Raw genomic sequence first — 18,053 nt, forward strand, 5'->3', positions numbered from 1 at the left:
AGTACCAAATAGGCATTATTCGTCAAACCAGGTTAAGATATTAGGATATTAATCCTAGTCGAACAATGATTAAGATTATGTCATTCCTAATTGATTGTGGATCACTCAAATAAATAAGCAATAAGCCATGATATTAGCCACAACTCTATCTAACCTTTCACAAATATTAGCATCATGATGTTGTTTATTGTCCCAAGTATAGGAACTTCCTGTAACTGATAGTGAAACCAAACCAGCTTGATTCAAGAAGTCTTGAAATCGAATCATACAAGTAGTAGTGACTTGGGAACCTCCTTTTTCACCAGAAGGTTTAGTATATTGTTAAAATCTCATGATCCATGGATCAATAGCAGTAGGCTTTAATGTAAGCAAATGATCCCATAAACTGGCCTGATCTGGTTTATGAGAGTACATGTATAAAAATGTAACATAAAACTTCATACATGTACGTACATGTAAACCATAAGCATGAATACATCTATCATTGTTACAAAAACAAAAAAAAATAGAATATATCATGAACATCAAGGATATGGGTGATGTTAAGATGTGTCAATACATGTCATGCATCAACTTTGTCCCACAATTGTAGATTGAGTCCTTAGAGTAATATTAGTCCTCAAAGTTGTAATATAAGTCCTTAAAGTTGTAAAAAAAAAATTAGTTACAACATTAATCCTCATGTGTCCTTAAAATGGTAATTGAGTCATCAAAGTTGTAATAGGAGTTCCTAAAGTTGTAAAATTTTATAGTTACAACATTAATCCTCATGTGTCCTTAAAGTAAAAATTGAGTTCTCAAAGTTGTAACATGAGTCCTCAAAGTTGTATCAATTTTTTTAATTACTTTGAGGACTCGATATTACCACTTTAAGCACACATTTTATCACTTTAATGAAACATGATGATTAATGTTGTGACTATAAAATTTTACAACTTTAAGAACTCCTATTACAACAAATATTACTACTTTAAAAACTCATTTTGTCAAGACCCACCTCCAATTTCACCCTGAAACCCGAAGTAAACCCTAAGGAGACCACCTCCAAAGGAAATTTTACCAAAAATTCGGCATAACCTCTTTTGAAAATAGACAACCCTTCCTAAAAAAATACCTGCAAACACTTCTAACAAGATTTCATCTCCAGTCTTATATACTCTTGGAGCCTTCATGCTCCCCAAATACACAACATCTCCCAAATTCAAATACTAAACTAAATATAAGTCCACAACTAACAATATAGGTTCAGAGCAACTCTAATATTGAAAGAAAAAAACAACAATATACAAATAGGCATAAGCTATAAAATAGACTATATCTCGTCTTCATGTACGCCCGATCTCAACTAAGTCATCCTGCAATTTGGGCATTTAAAACCGAATGGCCCAAGGGAGAAGCATTTGAAAAACGTTAGAGTGAGTGGACAAAAAAATAAAGTTTAATGAAACAAATACATAAATAAGGCTTACGCTTTCCCATTTTAATCTCCTTCGGAAATTTTCGATGCACGCAGTAAATAGCAAAACTCTTAACTCAGAAATTGGCAAATACTGAAATACGCGACTAGCCTCGCTAGTCCACTTTTATAAAATATTGAGCCTCTCAAACTCAATAATATAAATCAATATATGTATGTATCTACACACGTCCATACTCCTTGTATGAATTCTTATGAAAATATAAGAAAAATAGAAATTCATACAAGGCTACTACGCTTGTGTCTAACGCTCACGTCACGCCTTAATGCGGTGCTACACTACTCCATTAAAGTGGACGGACGGGTGTATAAATGTGTCTATACCCCTATATGAATTAAACACTCATATAAAGCTACTACGCTCACGTCTAAAGCTCACGTCACACCATAATGCGGTTATATACTACGTCATTAAGGCGGACAGACACATATGGCTAGCTAGCATTTATATACATACTCTCCTCATAAATATATAATAATATTCATCGAAAAATCCCATTTTCAGTAACTCTCCAAAATAAATAAAATCGTCAAAATAAAATTATGTTAAATGCTCCAACAAAAGAAATTAGTCAACCATGAACCATAGCCTGCATAATATTTAAAACAAAAGTCCACTCACAGGTTAAGCCTAAGCTTTCCAATGCTCGGAATACTCCTCAAACGCTGCCTCCAACTATTCACATTCTCGAGTCAATCGATAAGCTGTAGAACAAATCGGTCAGACCCTTCAATATAACTATAACCTCGACCCCTTTTTCTAGTTTGACTAGGTATTGACCAGGTTTGACCTACGTTAAAAATAAACTATAATTCATTCGGTTCCAAACCAAACCTTAACCTGTAATCGAAGTCGCCAACAATTTCCAAGCCTTTAACACATCAACCAATTTACCTCCAAAATCATCACATAGTAATCTGATGTAAATTCTAGAGTTACTATGGACAATATTCATATTACCAAAATTATTTTATGGTTCCCTACGCTCATGCATGTCAATAAACCGTACCAACAAATCCATCATTTCCTCTCTACACAGCTTCACACCCAAATTTACTAAGGGCACCCAAAGAGGGTTTCCATAAATGGAAAGTTTCCTAAAATAGAAACTTCCAATATATGGCAGGTTTTCCTAAACCATAAACCACAACTTAAAAGAAAAAGGAAAGTCGATAAACTACCTTCACGGATTCAGCCGGAACTGTTGCCTCGCCGGAATCCGGTGACTTGCCGGAATTTTGCCATAGTCTCCTTATATCCTCTCATCCCCAAGTTATTGACATACAACAACCAAAATAACAAAATCAGCCATAAACCATCTCCAAACTCAAGCATCCCACTCAACTCAGATACATTTGAAAGTACATAAACTTACCCCTGCCATCAAATCTGCCGATGGACATCAACACTGCCCTCTGCTCAACCAACCTTCACCCTCAATCGATAAGCAGAGACCTCTCACCACCACCTAACCTACAAGCAGCCCCCTACTTCGCTGCAGCACAACAACAGCGGCGTCCCAAAGCTTCCCCTCGCCGGCAGTAACTTCCTTGCCGGAAATCTGAGTTCGGGTCTCCTCCAACACAGCAGCAGAAACACCCCTTGTCTCCATATAACCTAGTACTGGCTCCCTGGTGATCGATGCCACTTCAGGAAGGAGAGGAGGAGCACCGAGCAGCCTCGTCGGCGTCAATGGCGATGGCTCGCCGGAAATCCCAATTTAGTCAGAACATCGAGTTTTTCAAGTTAGAGCTTGAATTAAGAAGAGGAAGAGGAAGACACCGAAAGGAAGAGGGAAGAGAGGCGAACGAGAGAATACCTGTCATCAAAGGCGACGCCGGAGTTCGCCGGATTCCGGTGAACTCAGTGGAGCACCCTTGATTTCGATCTCCAAGAATTCGAGGTTGTTTGTAGAATTTGATTACTGGGTTTTGAAGAGAAGAAGGAGAGGAAGAGATTGGTGGCGGTTTCGTGGCGTGCGGCGGCCGGAGCTGGCGACGCCACGCCGGAGCAGAGGAGGCAGCCGGAGAGGAAGAGGGAGAGGGCTAGGCTCGGGTCAACGCCCAAATGTGGGTTGTTCCAATGTCAACTCTTCTCTTCCATTTTTAAACTTAAATCAATGGCCCAGATCAAAACCCTAATTGATCTGATGGCCCAGATTAAAAGTTATTTTCTAATTTCATAAAATTATTTTTCTTTTACCAAACCTTCGATAAAACGTAAAAAAAATAACTCAAACTCCAATAAATACTCCGAAGACCCCCGAAAACTCGTGTCGACATGAACTACGACATCAAGACTTTAAAAGGGAGAATTTGACATTTTTAGAAAAACTCGAAAATCGAGCGTTAAATTATCAAGTAATCCAGTATAGATAAATTCTTTAGTAACTCGTAAAATACCCAATAAATATGTAAAAATTGGGTACGGGGCGTTACACATTTTACAATTTTTTTTTTTTTGAATAAAAGGTTGGTGTGGCTGCCTTCAAACTTCGATTAATGAAACTGTTGAATACAAGGGGAGGACATTAAGCCTAAACCCCTAATTACAAAGACCTGAAATAATATCAAAAACCTCTACAATACTCATATACTCAAACAAGCACCAACTAGCAAAAAGTACTGCTCTAATGACGACTCTATTTGATTTGATATAGCGATGACATCCTGTAAAGATCAGTAAATATGTAACACGCTTACACATCTTAATATCCAATTCTAAATCAGTTTTCCAGCTATGTTGCCGTCGGAAGATAAATCGGACGACACTCAGCTTCACCCTACCGCTAGGCAGCAACGACCATTTGACGAAGCAAGGAACTCGCCGCCTACCTAGAGTAGACAAGGCACTTTGAGTGCACAACAGGTAAAGAGCCCGACTAGCCCCACACAACAACTGTAGGGACTTATTACTTGCAAAAAGCAAGAACAAACTAAATAACATAAGTAAAAAACAACATTAAACAAATAAATTGACCTTAATAGACCTAGGGTAAAACCCTGAGCCCAAACCATTCATGGTATAAGACAAGCCCATATTCGAAATAGGGCAAAGAGGGCCTAATTCTTAGATCCAGCCCAAGACAAAATATGCAGGTCCTCCGTTACCATCCCGTCTTTGAATACACCACTCCGCCACCGCTGACGAGCCCCGACCACAGATGAACAAGCCCCACCAGTAGGAATCGCGCAGCAGCAACCCTCCACCTCCACACCCCCAACACCCAAGCGCCCACATACTTGATGACAAGAGACAACAAGAATTGGATAACCATTGCCGGTCTTCACAGCACCCATATCGTCCACCCAAACTGCTGCACACCTCTTCCGATGACAGAGACCAACGCCACACATCAACACAGCTAGAATCTCGACCGACACCACACAGCCATACCCCTTCTGTTGTGCTCCTCTTCCCCTTGCAGACACCGCCCTAAATTGGAATCCAAGAACCATGACCCCATTCCACCCCAATCTGCGATTACCAGACGAGATCACCAAGCACACATCTCGTCCGACCGCACATGACGCACGCCGACGAGGTCGGAGACCTGCGCCAGCGCCGCATCGCGGCCGACCGGACGAGAACTAGAGATGACTACGCCGACAAGCTTCTCCAACCCTAGAGCGTAAGTTTCTATGTAACTGTTCTTATTAGATGGTCTTCTTTCACTCATTTTACAACTTTAGGACAAAGTTGATGCATGACATGCATTAACACATCTTATTATTTTTCCAAGGATATTAAACTAAAATATATTACAGTTCCCTATTCAACCCAAAAAAAAAAATTACAATTCCCTAAGAGCAACAAACCACCAAACCGATCGGATCGAGGGAACAAAAACAAAGTTGCAAAAGGATGAGCTTGTACCAACGCAAGGATTTGATTCGATATCTGTTGTGACTTCGAAACCGACGTCGCGGCCACTGATATGCTTCACTACAAGTAACCATCGATCACACGGCAATTTTCGAGGTTTAATTATTCCTAAATAAGTGATTTAATGCTATTAAAATCGTTTTCGAACTATGGCTAATTAGATCTCGTTTACCAATGCGGTTCGTAATAATTGTAGGGATTTAAAATAGTCTAGATTTGAACCTGGTTGATGGAATAATGTGCCTTGTCGGAGCTTTTGTGATTACTTTACTAGCATATGTGATGGATTTTGACTTTATGTGTTTGCGTACTTTAATTTCTGTGAATGATGTGATGTTTCATACTTTTGCATATTTCCTTATCTTTAACTTTCCTGCAAAACCCTATAGTTGCAAAAGGATGAGCTTGTACCAACACAAGAATCTGATTCGATATCTGTTATGGCTTCAAAACCGACGTCGCGGCCACTTATATGCTTCACTACAAGTAACCATCCATCACACGGTAATTTCGAGGTTTAATTAATCCTAAATAAGTGATTTAATGCTATTAAAATCGTTTTCGAACTATGGGTAATTATATCTCGTTTCTCATTGCGGTTCGTAATAATTGTAAGGATTTAAAATAGTCTAGATTTGAACCTGGTTGATGGGATGTGCCTTGTCGGTGTCTTGATGGTGTTCATTCTCATGCAACTAGAAACTAGGCCTCATCATTTGGCCCTTCGGCCCTAGCCCGCCCTACCCTATAGGGCCGAAGCACTACCCGGACCTCCGTTAGGGCGGGCCGGCCCAAGCCTTTTTCAATTAGGGTAGGGTAAGGGTCAAGCACATAAAACCCGGCCCTACCCTATTGAGCCATTTAAGGGTATTGAGCCCTTTAAGGGCCAAGCCCAGCTCGGCCCTTAAAACCTCCCCTTGAGGCCCTAATAATTTCTTTTTGGAAAAATATTCATTTAATACTAATTTAAATCTCTTATTTCCCATTCTAATAATAATTTTTTTCATTAGCCCATTCCAAAATAAGGTAACATTTTTTATGTCCAAATACACAAATCTTTATTAATGTCATAATAAAAAAAAAAATTTATATATTTTTAAGACAAGTTTACCCTCACCACTTCAATATGTATAGAGAGAGAAAGTGGAAGAGAGAGAATACTTGGCCGGAACCTCACCGAACTCTGGTCACCCGTCATTGAACTTCGGTCACCCGTCGTCGGACTCCCGTTGCCGGTCACCGGTTGACAGAAATTTCTTCGGTCGCCGTTATTGACCTCCAGTAACTCATATTTTCTCCGGTCGTCGGATTCCAATCACCGGTAACTCAGTTACTGACCCCTAGTAACTCGGATTTTTTCCGATCGCCAGATTATGGTCACTAGTAACTCAGTTACTGACTTCCAATAACTTGGTTACTGACCCCCAATAATCAGTTACTGACCCCTAATAACAGTTACTGATCGACCCCTAATAATCAGTTACTAACTCCCAATAATCAGTTACTGACCCGCAATAATTCATATTTTCTCCGGTCGTTGGATTCCGGTCACCAGTTTCTCGGTTACTAACCCCCAAGAACTTGGTAACTAACCTCCAATAATCAGTTACTGACCCCCAATAATCAACTTGTTTCAGCTTAATGTAATAGAAAAGAAGAAATACCAGAAAATAATCGGGTTACTGACCCCCAATAACACCTAGTTAACATGTTATTGACCCTCAATAATTAATTCCTGACCGCAGTAACCATCCATAGTGATTACTTACTCTTAGTAAATAAATTGATTTGTTACCCAGATTACTGGCCCTTACTAAAAAACTAATATTACTGACCCCTAGTAAAATTGTTGGCCCCTAGTAAAAACAAGATTACAACCCCCTATCGAGATCCCGTCCCTATCAGCCGCTGTCTCTATCGAGACCTTAACCGGAGAAGACTCACCATTGTTAACACCTCAAAGACCCTAACCCTAACTTTTTCAAAGTAGTTTTTTACCTAAGGCGAGGGGATAGAGAAGCAGGAAGTTCCGTTGGAACCAAAATGACTTAGAGAAGGCGGTGGGGGAGTCTCCATGGTAGAATAGCGAAGGAGCTTTCGCGGCGGATGAGGCGCTCTTATAGCCGGTGCTGGAGGCGTAAGGGAATAAGAGAATCGAGAAGAGGCAGGCGAAGAAGATGAAGACGTAGAGCGCGAGATCTGAGCACTTGCCGACACCGGATCGGTTGTGGATCTGGTCCTATCTCGCCGAATTGAGGTTCTTGCCGGGCTCAACGGAGAAGTCCTCGCCGGTGGCTCGAGGCTGCCCTCGTACTCGTCATCCGTCGATCTCGAGCTTCTTAAGGGTGCGGTAGGCGAGGACGAGGTTACAGGAGATGGAGATGGTGGAGGAGATGATTTAGGCAGCGGTGATCTTAGAGAGAGAGAGAGAGAGAGAGAGAGAGAGAGTTTTCAGAGAGAAGGAGGATAAGACAATGTAGATCGGGAAGGTTGAGGAGATGATATTAGGTTAAGGGTAATGTTGGTTTTGATAAGAATAATTGGAATGGGCATTTTCCATTTTTTATTTTTCTATTGTTTTTAATATGTTTCTTATTTTTTATATAATACAACTAACCTTCTTTTTTATAATTTATTTTGTAAGCTTTATTTCTTTAGTTTTTATTTTGCTTTGTTAAATAACAATTGATTTTTAGTGAATATAATTAATGAGATATATGAATATAACTACTTAGATTAATAATTCTAGATGTCTTAAGTTAAATATCATGTATATGTATGTTAAACATGATGAAAAATAGGGTCTTGTATCACATATATCCCTTAAGGTAATTTTTGAGAAAAAAAATATTCAAAACTAATAAATTTATTTTGTAAACAAACTAACGTCATATTTGGCCAATTCGGCCTTATTAGCCTTATTCAAAATGCCGGCTCTACCCAGCCCTATTAGCTCTAACGAAATGGGCTATGCAAGCCCTTGCCCGCCCCGGCTCTAAATTTTGTTGACCAAGTCAAAGCCGTACCCGGCCCTACCCTAAGCCCTAAAATTTAAGGTAGGGCCGGGCTAAGAGGTCTACTAGAAACTATGCAAAAGGTGATGCAGCAAATATTGACTCGGTGAATAGCTAGCTATGATATATAGCTTTAAATGATGTATGTAGAACTTGAAGGTAAAGAGGTAGTCTTCAATGGTGTGCTCCTGCTTTTGTAACAGGAGGGAAGAAAAAGGCAATGCCTTCTTCACATGAATGGATGTTGCCTATAAATTGGCTGCATGGAAACCATTTGAAGCATGCAAGCAAGTTTGCATGGAGTAAGCATCTCACAAACATAGAAGTAAGCTTGTTGGTTGTGCATGAGAGTGTGAGAGACTGAGAGAAAAAAATGCTGAGAGAAATTCTCTTAGGTGAGATATAGGGATCTTGGGTATTCTACGAGTGAGGGTGTACAAGGGTTTGAGATTTGGGTAATGAGATTTAACTCATGTATCTTGTACTAATTTTACTCTTATAGTGAAAGAGCAATATCTTGGGGTGAATGTAAACAAGAAATTTGCCGAACCACGTTAAATCTCGTGTCAACTGTTCTTTTCATCCTTGTGTTTTGGTCATGATCCTCAGCATGGATAGAGAGATAACTCAGCCGTTCCAAAAGTAAAGAGTGAATGGTGCGGGCATGCCACCGCGCGAACGCAAAACGTAAGATGCGCTGGTACTAACTTCTAATCAAACGAAAGGGCTCCGGTGCCACCTTGCGGACGAGGGATTACGAGCAATCCTCCTATTCGTCTGCTATCGATACTCGCGTATGTGGCGAGCAAAGCAAATAATTGGGCAGTAGGCAAAAGCGAGACCCAGCGGGCTCTATAAAGCTAAGGCAAAATGCGCTTTAGAGTCTAGGTTTCGAGTAGCTCGAAGGTTTGTAGTTGTTTGTATGAGATGATTGTGTGTTTGACTGATCCCCGAACCCCCCTTATATAGAGGTTCGTAATTAACTGATAAGAATGCAATCCCACAACCTAAGTAGGATTCTGTTACCAAAGTTACACAAGGACTCGTTTTGTTTGCGAACTGAGCAACTGGATGACACGTGTCCAATTGCATAGGTAGACTTCGCTTAGGTCATAGGTACTGACCCTTTGCTTATCGAAAACTTCATAGTTTTCGAAGGGAACTCAAACACTGAAGACTTCCTTATCCCGCGAGGTGTTACAGTCCACATAGGAACCCACCTCGCATGCCTCTAAAGCTCGCGCCCTTAACAGGCTTTATTTTTAGGGCCACAGGTACTGGCCCAAATATTGTCCGAGACTATTAATTTAGTCTTGGACCGAAATATCCACTGGGCTCAAACACCTTGTTTGTTATTCTGCTTTATTGTGGTGTTGTTGGGTGTGCCTATTCATGAATCTTGGTTCGTTCATGGGTTAAAATCCCAACACCAAGTCGACGTCAATCAAGTTCCTAGATTTTAGAAGCTCTTCTCTGATTGCAGTGCTGATCTCAAAGATCATTGCTGACCAAAATCATTGCTTGTATTGTTGGAGGAACTTATCAATCATCTTGATGGCTGTTGTGATGTCTAGAGCGATCTTCACCCCAATCAATTGTTTCGAGTTGCATCAACACGTCATTAGCCTCCGGCGCCGTGAACAATATCGGTCTCCACATCTCTCTCACTCTATCTCTTATCCCTCTTCTCTTTTAAGTTTTAACTCTGGAATCCTATTATATAGAGTCTATACCTAATTCCAGTTTGGCGCCCTTCATACAAAAGGTGATTGCGTGATTACCAAGGCATACAAGCAAAAATACAAGGTGATCAATTTCATACTCCACAATTTGTATTCCAGGCACATCAAAACAAAATGATAACGTCTGATGCATCCTATTTACAAGCCTTGGAGTCGAATTTAGGTCATAACATCCTACTAATATGATTCTAAGCAACACGGTATCAAGGTAAAGCATCAGTCAAAATCAAACTGATTTAGTTGTTCTTCTGTATAGTCTGGGAGTGCAGTTGTTAAGCTCAGTGGCTGCCTTGGCCGTTTTGCTCCTGTTATTCTCCCATGATTATCAGGAATCTCAGTTGAGTTTGCTGAACCACTAATGCATTGGCTGATGCTTGATGAATTGTCCTCTTCAGCCATTCTGATCTCCTCAGCTACCCCTGTTAGATATTCGGTATCAATAACGTCTTCTCTAACTGACATTTTATTGATTCTATTAGGCATAGCCTTTTCCACCAATGAAGGTTCCATCTCTACAGCAGCATATTGGCTTGCAGAGTGGGCATGACCAGATAAAATCCTTCCAGGTGCCGTGTGGCCAACTTCCATATGCTTCTCAGTATTTTCACTCCCAGTCACATTGGTATTTTGTCTCAGATATTTCATGATTCGCTGTGTACTTTGTGCCGTGAGGGATGTTTCTTGTGCCATCCGTAACGTTTTACTACTTTCTGCCGCAAAGAACAAAGAATACAAACAATTAAGTTTTACTGAGAAACAAAATAATTCATGTACAATCTCATCTCTAGCACCCACAGGCAACATTAAATCAGAGAAGCAACTTTTCTCTGTAATACAAGCAGCCAGAATATAAGAATTTCATCTAATTATAAGGTTCACTTACCACTGATGGGAGCAGGAGTATTGACTGGTGAAATTGGAAATTCTTTTGTGGCAAGAAGTCCACTGTCCTTGGAAATTACCTGTAAATTGAAACAATTCATCAGTAAACTTCAATCGAAATAACAAGAAAACGGAAAGCATGTACATGGCGACGTGGTGTGAGTATGTATCTGGTTGGTGACCAGCTCCAAACAAGAAATATAAGATCTTATATTAATCTTCAAATTGCTAAGATTTTTTAAAGAAAGGGAGAACAATGTAAGAAGAATATTAGTGCCCTAGAAACGTGGTTTGTGAAATCTGTATTTTAGAGCTTTCCTTCATCTTACACATCCATCCAACTGATCCAAGTGAATATAATCCTCAAATAGCAACCTTGTAAAACCTCAAGCAAAGTGATGAGAAAAATGGATGGCCGGACTCTCTAGACATATTGCTAAGTAACTAATCAAACATGCCTTTCTTAAGTCACTTTGCCTAAAACATACATCACTCTACTAATTGTCAAGATCAAAAAAGCACACACCTTGACAATGTTGTTCAAAGTCACATTAAGATAACAAGCAGAGCGCGAGGGAGAAAACACGACCACCTGATAAAAAGCATTCATTAGTCATTCCCATGTTGCTGATTACGGCATCAGTATCTAAATCACAATTTACTAAATATAATCAGCGCTTAAGAAAACATGAAATTCCAACAGTAAATGAGACATTAGAATCCCACACCTTCTGCAGAACCAAAACTGCACCAACAGAAATGCTCTTCCCAAACTCTCCCTCGGAAAGGGCTTTGCGGTGGATGGTAGCACCAATTGTACCTGTAGGATCCTGAAGCCCAAAATATCAGCCACATTGCTTTAACTGAAAAGTCGGGGTAGCAAATCTGGTAAGATGAGACCAACAAAGTCACCTTCAAAGTCAACATGAGATCACCAAGACCATTTGGGGTGCAAGATTTGATCATAGCAACAACCTAATCAACCAGCAAAACACATAACATCACATGAATCAGTGACTTTTACTCAATCGATAAACAAAGCTGAAATCTTTGAAACCTAATTTGCCTAATACCGACTCCCAATTCTAAAATTTCAACCCCAAAATCCAATTGACACCAAAACGACGACGTAACAGAAATACCTTAGCTACTCTGAGAGTGTCAAGCCCCTTCTTGATGGAGCCCAAAGGGGTCCGAGAGCCGCCGCCTCCGAATTCGAGAGCGCGGAGCCAAGAATCGGCGGCGAAATCGTCGTCTTCCTCATCTCCGTTCTCGACGACTCTCCTTAACTCCTGCGTCGGAACCGGCTCGTCGGAGTGGGTATGGGAGCGGCGGTGCATCGCGGCCTGAACGGCGCTAGCGGGTCCTGGAATAAGGGGCGGAGATGAAGAGGAGGGTTTGGATTGGGGATTTGGGGAAGGAGACGAAGCGCGGTGGTTGCAAGGGCGGAGAGAGAAGGATGGGAGCTCTGAAACGTCGTCGTTTATGTCGAGTTGTTCTTCCCAGGGTTCCATATGGTACTGCTCACAGTGGAAGCGCGGGAATGGTGAAGTGGGGGTCTCTGTGGGGTTTGGTTTTGGAGTGGGTCGGGTTTTGTATTGGATAAACTGGGCTTGGAGTCTATGGCCCAATTTGGTTGGGGTGGGCCCAAATAATTGGACACTGGATAAAAGGCCCAATAAATAAGATTGTGATGCAATAGGATTCTTGTGAAATTTTTAGGATGAATATGAGGGTAGATGAAGAACCATACATGTGAAGAATGTGAAAATGTGTAATTGGCCTAAAGGACATTGTACTCATGAACTTTATGGGGGTTGACAAATTATGTGGAACAAAATTTAGGAAAAAATGGATGAGCTTTCAATTTGCAATAGTATGTTGTGTCTTTGTCAACAGAAAGTAGAGAAACACTAGTAGTGATTGATATTGAGGTGCATTGAGAGTCGCTCAAACTTCTTTGTTGAATTCATCTTTTGGAGACTAGTCATAAATTCTGATCCACTTAAAATAGAAGCAGTTAGAAGTTAGAACAACCTTGTGTATTTGTTGTGCCAAACTAATTAAATGGCTTATATCAATGTCATGGACTACATGTCTCAATAAGTGAGATTAAGAAATATACAAGATAAGGCCATCAACATAATAGATAGAGTATTATAATAGTTCAGTATGTTAGTTTGAAATCAAGTCTGATAATTGGAAATGTTCTAATGCACTGATCAAAAATACTATATTATAATCTTTTACTATAATTGTTTTCATGTCTATACAAAGAAGAATGGACTGAATTTTTCTTTGACTTGAATTGGTTTTTATAACAGACCCTCATTTGATATAGGCTTTTACTGGTGCAATTACTAAGTTCACTTTCAACCCTTATCAAAAGCCAGGAATGAAAAGCACATAGCCATGGATGATAGTCTCTCCAACAAATAGAAACTGACCACTCGAAAGTTTAAGGCAGTGCGGCGATACTGCTCAACAATATGAGGTACTTTGTTGGTTTATCGAGGCTTCGTTCCGCAAGGTGAGTTTGATCAGATTCATCATTGTTAGTATGTTGTGACATAAGTCAGTAAAATTATTCTAGCTTTGTTCTGATTTCATGAACCGACATATTTAATAGGGACAATGCTCACTAGCTCTAACTTTAAGAATTATGTTCCCACTAACAAAATCAGATTTCAAAATTCCCAAGAACCAACTTAAACAGCAAAAAGACAATTATACCCTTAATAAATTAAAAAAACTACAATAGACCATCATAAGAGTCTATTATAAAATAAAGTTTTTATGACCGGATTCCCACAACCAATGACGTTGACTGGGTTCCGGGCGCAGTTGACCAGACTCAGACGACTGTTGACCGGGCTCCAACGACCGTTGACGGGGCTCCGACAACTGTTGACTGAACTTCGACGAAAGCTAGGGGATCTATTAGGGGCAATAGGGGTCTATTGGGGACAGTAGGGGGGTCTGTCGGGGGGTATATTAAGGGGCAGTATGGGGGTCTTTTGGAGGCAATATGCATGGGGTATGTCTGGGGGTCTACTGGGGGCAATAGGGGGTTCGTCATGGGGTCAATTGGGGTCAGTAGGACCTCCTACTGGGAGCAATATGACCGTTGAACTTAACTGTGTGCTTCAGTCACTTATAACAGGTCTCTATTGAGGTCAGTAGGACCTCTTACTAGGGGCAGTATAACCCTTGAACTTAACTATGTGCTTCAGTCACTTATAACAGGTCCATATTGAGGTCAGTAGGACCTCTTACTAGGGGCAGTATAACCCTTGAACTTAACTATGTGCTTCAGTCGCTTATAACAGGTCTCTACTAGGGGCAGTATGACCACCTATTGGGGTCAGTAGGACCCTTGAACTTAATTGTGTGCTTCAGTCATTTGTAACAAGTCTATATTAGGGGCAGTATGACCACCTAGTGGGGTCAGTAAGACCTCCTATTTGGGTCAGTAGGATCTCCTATTGGATGCAATATACATGAAAGATGGTATATAGGGGGAATATATGGTTTCTCAGAGACCTATTGGGGCCAGTATAACCCTGAATCCAAATCCAAATTCAATAATTAACAATCAAATCAAGGGAATGAACCGTTAATCCATAATCACATATTCATAATCCATTCATCCAAACAAAACACCACTTGAATTACTCAACCCGAAAATCCACCTAATCTGAAACGCATAACAAACCAAATCACCATAACAAAACAACAATTCACAACAAAAATATAAGCGTAATCAAAACCTACAGATCCCTAATCAAAATCTCACAATGAAACTAAAACAAAACAATTTCAGGTATCTTCTTCAGCATATTATCTCTTAGCACCAATTCCATCACTCAATTTCAAATTCATCTCACACACACAAAAAAAGTTGTATACAAAATTTGATTGAGTACAAACCTCGAGGCTGGAAAGCGCAATCCAGGCAGAGATCGGCTCGACGGCAGCGTCTTCGAAGAGGTTCTGGTGAAAGGAGAGCTTGGTGAGGTTGGAGAGGGTGGGTTTAGCTCGGTGGGACTCGACGGTAACTCAACCGAATTGAGGTCGTGGAGTTGGCAGCTGATAAGATCGAGGAACGGTGGAGGATGAGTCGCCGTCGGATTGTCGTGATTCGGTGGTAGTGGTTTAGCGAGCTTGGACCGATTCCAAATCAAGATGGAGAAGCCGATCTAGGACATGGTGGACGACAACGGCCTGGGTACCTCGACGACGGCGAGGAAGACGACTGGACATCTGCCGGGATTCGGAAGCAACTCTCGGAGAGAGAGAGAGAGAGAGAGAGAGAGAGAGAAGAGTGATGAAGGGTACTTAGGTCAGAAAAAATAGTTAAAAGATCAAAAATTTGGTTAATGGGAAAAAATTTGGCTAAACTTTGGGAATTCTTAAATCTAATTTTGTTAGTGGGAAAAAATTTCCCTGAAATTAGGGCCGATGGGGATTTTCCCTGTTCAAATATTATTATTGTTAACATGAACTATTAAGTAATTTTAATCAGAAACATTATTATACAATAATTTCATTGGTTTGAAATAATTATGATTCAACGATACAAGAAGAGTCCGTGGATCACATGGGCTATGTGACATAGCACCGGCCGAGACTATATTTGTAGGGATGGGGAGTGACGCCGGCACGTTAACGACAAAATTAACGACCGGCGTTAAGACACCGAGAATAACGAGCCACAACATCTTTGTCCAGTCAACTCCCATAATTAAATCTCGTCCATTGCCTACCTCAACTCCCTACCGGAACTTCCGGTCACCTCCCTCCCCTCCCCCAAAAGCAGTAAAAATAAAAAAACCACACCCTTTTCACCTCCCTTTCCCCTCCACCCAATCTCCCTCCCCCCACCACAGTAAAAAAACACACAGAGTAAAAAATAATTCACCTCCCCCAGAAAACAACCAAACAGGAAGAAAACAAGAAAGATCATCTGCTGACTGCTGCCCTCTCTTTCCTAGTACTATCCCGGTGGGCCCCCACTCCGATTTCTTCCTTTCTATGCATCTTTCTTCCTTGATTGGATTCTTATGTTAACCAGGTTGGGTAATTTTGATGTTATTTTTTACTGGTGTAGGTTAAATCTGTGATTATATAAGAGGGAGGGAGGATGACGGACTCACCTGGTGGTCGAGGGTCGAAATCTCTCATGGAGAATCTGCTCGGTCTTCTCCGCATCCGCGTCAAGCGCGGCGTTAACCTCGCCGTCCGCGACGTCCGTAGCAGCGATCCTTACATCGTTATCAAGATGGGCAAACAGGTACACCACTGTTCTTGATTCATGGTGCTTTGTTGTTCTTGCATCGTTAAGAAATATAAGACTCTGTTCTTTTGTAAGATGTAAGATTGTCCTTGGAGAGATTAAGATTCTTGATTTTAGCTATATTTGTAATAGGGAGATGGGTGATTAGAATAGCTTCAGTTTCATTGCAATTCTGTGTTACCCTGTTTGAGATTTGAACCAAGTTTGACTCTTGTTTTGGAAATATAGAAAAAGGTTGCAATTTTTGCTATAAAGATTCATTCTTTAACTGCTTGATAAGTGTTTTGCAGCTTCAGAAATGGTTTGTTTGTTGCTGTATGATTTAGTCTGACCACTTTGATCATGAAATGCAGAAACTGAAGACTCGTGTGATTAAAAAGGATGTTAATCCAGAGTGGAATGAAGATCTTACTCTTTCTGTTACGGACCCTTCTATTCCAGTCAAGCTGGTAATTGCTTCTTCTATTAACAATCTCATTCATTCTAAGTATTTGTTCATAAAGGAGAATGTTAACAGTTTGTTGATGGTGAATTCGTTTCTTTGTTTTGTGTAGACTGTGTATGATCACGATACGTTCAGCAAGGATGATAAAATGGGGGATGCAGAGTTCGACATAGTACCTTATATTGAGGCATTGAAGATGGATTATGGAGGCATCCCAAGCGGCACGATTATAACAAGAGTACAACCTTGCAGGCAAAACTGCCTATCTGAGGAGAGCTGCGTCCGCTGGAGCGAAGGCAAGGTCATCCAAGATCTCTGTCTCAGATTGAGAAATGTGGAATGCGGTGAAGTTGAAATCCAGTTGCAGTGGATCGATCTTCCTGGTTCCAAGGGCTTATCATGAATGACCATTCTGTATGTATGTTTTCTGTCTTATTTATTATATGGGCTGCTTGCAAGCTTCTACCACCTGAAACCGAAATCAACTTGGAGTGGAGTGGTTTTCTTTCATGGCTGGATTGGTTTGTTCATGTATATGTATAACAGAATCAACAATGCTTGTACTTTGATTCGACTAATGGTTGGTTTTAAGCTTGTAACTCATTAAAATAGGTTGAACAATTTGGGGATCTTGTTATCATAAAATACTGAGTGAGTTGCATGTACCCCTTTCACATGTTGCTGGTTACATCTCAAGCTTCTAGCTCATTCTTATGGGAGACTATATAGCAATATAATAAGCCTTCTTTCGCAATGGGTGATAGAATTTATGCAGAACTCTGCTTTGCTCTGTTGCATATATATAGGATATGTTTATAACACTTACGTTCATGAATTGTTACCAGAAATTGATTAACAAGAAGGGTTTAAAAATCGAGTTCATCTAGTATATATATTTTCAATAAAATCAGTCTCTCTGCGATCGATTTCTGCACGAATCATACGAGAAAAAAGGGCGATGACTCTGGGCTGTGAGGGAATATTATCAGAGATCCATGAGAGAGACGTTGCAAGAAGGTGATCCGAAGCCAAAGAGTAGTGTTGAAGATTCATGAAGAATCATCATACTAAATCTTCTTATTTGCTTAAAAACCTAATCAATCAAGTGATACTACTCTCAGCCATCTTTTATGCTACCACGTACCAAACTCCAGCTCTGTTTATAGTAGTTGCCCTCGTCTTCTTTCTTATTCTAGTCTCAACACTAGCGACTGGGAAACAATCTCGACAAGACAAAAACCTTACCTAGCTAGGCAATGTTCCTCAAAATAGAACCGATAACAAAGCCAAAGCTAATTGATTCTGCATCAA

The 18,053-nt window shown here is 40.5% G+C and overlaps 2 protein-coding genes and 1 non-coding gene across 3 annotated transcripts; 1 reads left to right on the forward strand and 2 right to left on the reverse strand.

Annotated features, from left to right (window-relative positions):
- Window positions 1-1,171: 1,171 nt before the first annotated feature.
- On the reverse strand, window positions 1,172-3,796 carry LOC101307495. The gene is made up of 3 exons (XR_184655.1): window positions 2,660-3,796; window positions 2,100-2,182; window positions 1,172-1,355 (listed from the first exon to the last, which is right to left on the reverse strand). It is a non-coding gene; the product is annotated as an uncharacterized LOC101307495 (transcript).
- Window positions 3,797-10,265: 6,469 nt separating this feature from the next.
- On the reverse strand, window positions 10,266-12,515 carry LOC101293309. Its single transcript, XM_004301202.1, has 6 exons — window positions 12,144-12,515; window positions 11,914-11,976; window positions 11,730-11,831; window positions 11,528-11,593; window positions 11,003-11,081; window positions 10,266-10,829 (listed from the first exon to the last, which is right to left on the reverse strand). The coding sequence occupies exons 1-6, from the start codon at window positions 12,513-12,515 to the stop codon at window positions 10,336-10,338; spliced, it is 1,176 nt and encodes a 391-aa protein (XP_004301250.1). The 3' UTR covers window positions 10,266-10,335.
- A 3,629-nt stretch (window positions 12,516-16,144) lies between these two features.
- On the forward strand, window positions 16,145-17,540 carry LOC101307695 (probable ADP-ribosylation factor GTPase-activating protein AGD11-like). The gene is made up of 3 exons (XM_004299481.1): window positions 16,145-16,294; window positions 16,651-16,746; window positions 16,852-17,540. Exons 1-3 carry the CDS (start codon window positions 16,145-16,147, stop codon window positions 17,143-17,145), a joined length of 540 nt encoding a protein of 179 aa, XP_004299529.1. The 3' UTR covers window positions 17,146-17,540.
- Window positions 17,541-18,053: the final 513 nt, after the last annotated feature.

The sequence above is a fragment of the Fragaria vesca genome, linkage group LG5, assembly GCF_000184155.1.
Source record: "Fragaria vesca subsp. vesca linkage group LG5, FraVesHawaii_1.0, whole genome shotgun sequence".
Taxonomy (NCBI): domain Eukaryota; kingdom Viridiplantae; phylum Streptophyta; class Magnoliopsida; order Rosales; family Rosaceae; genus Fragaria; species Fragaria vesca.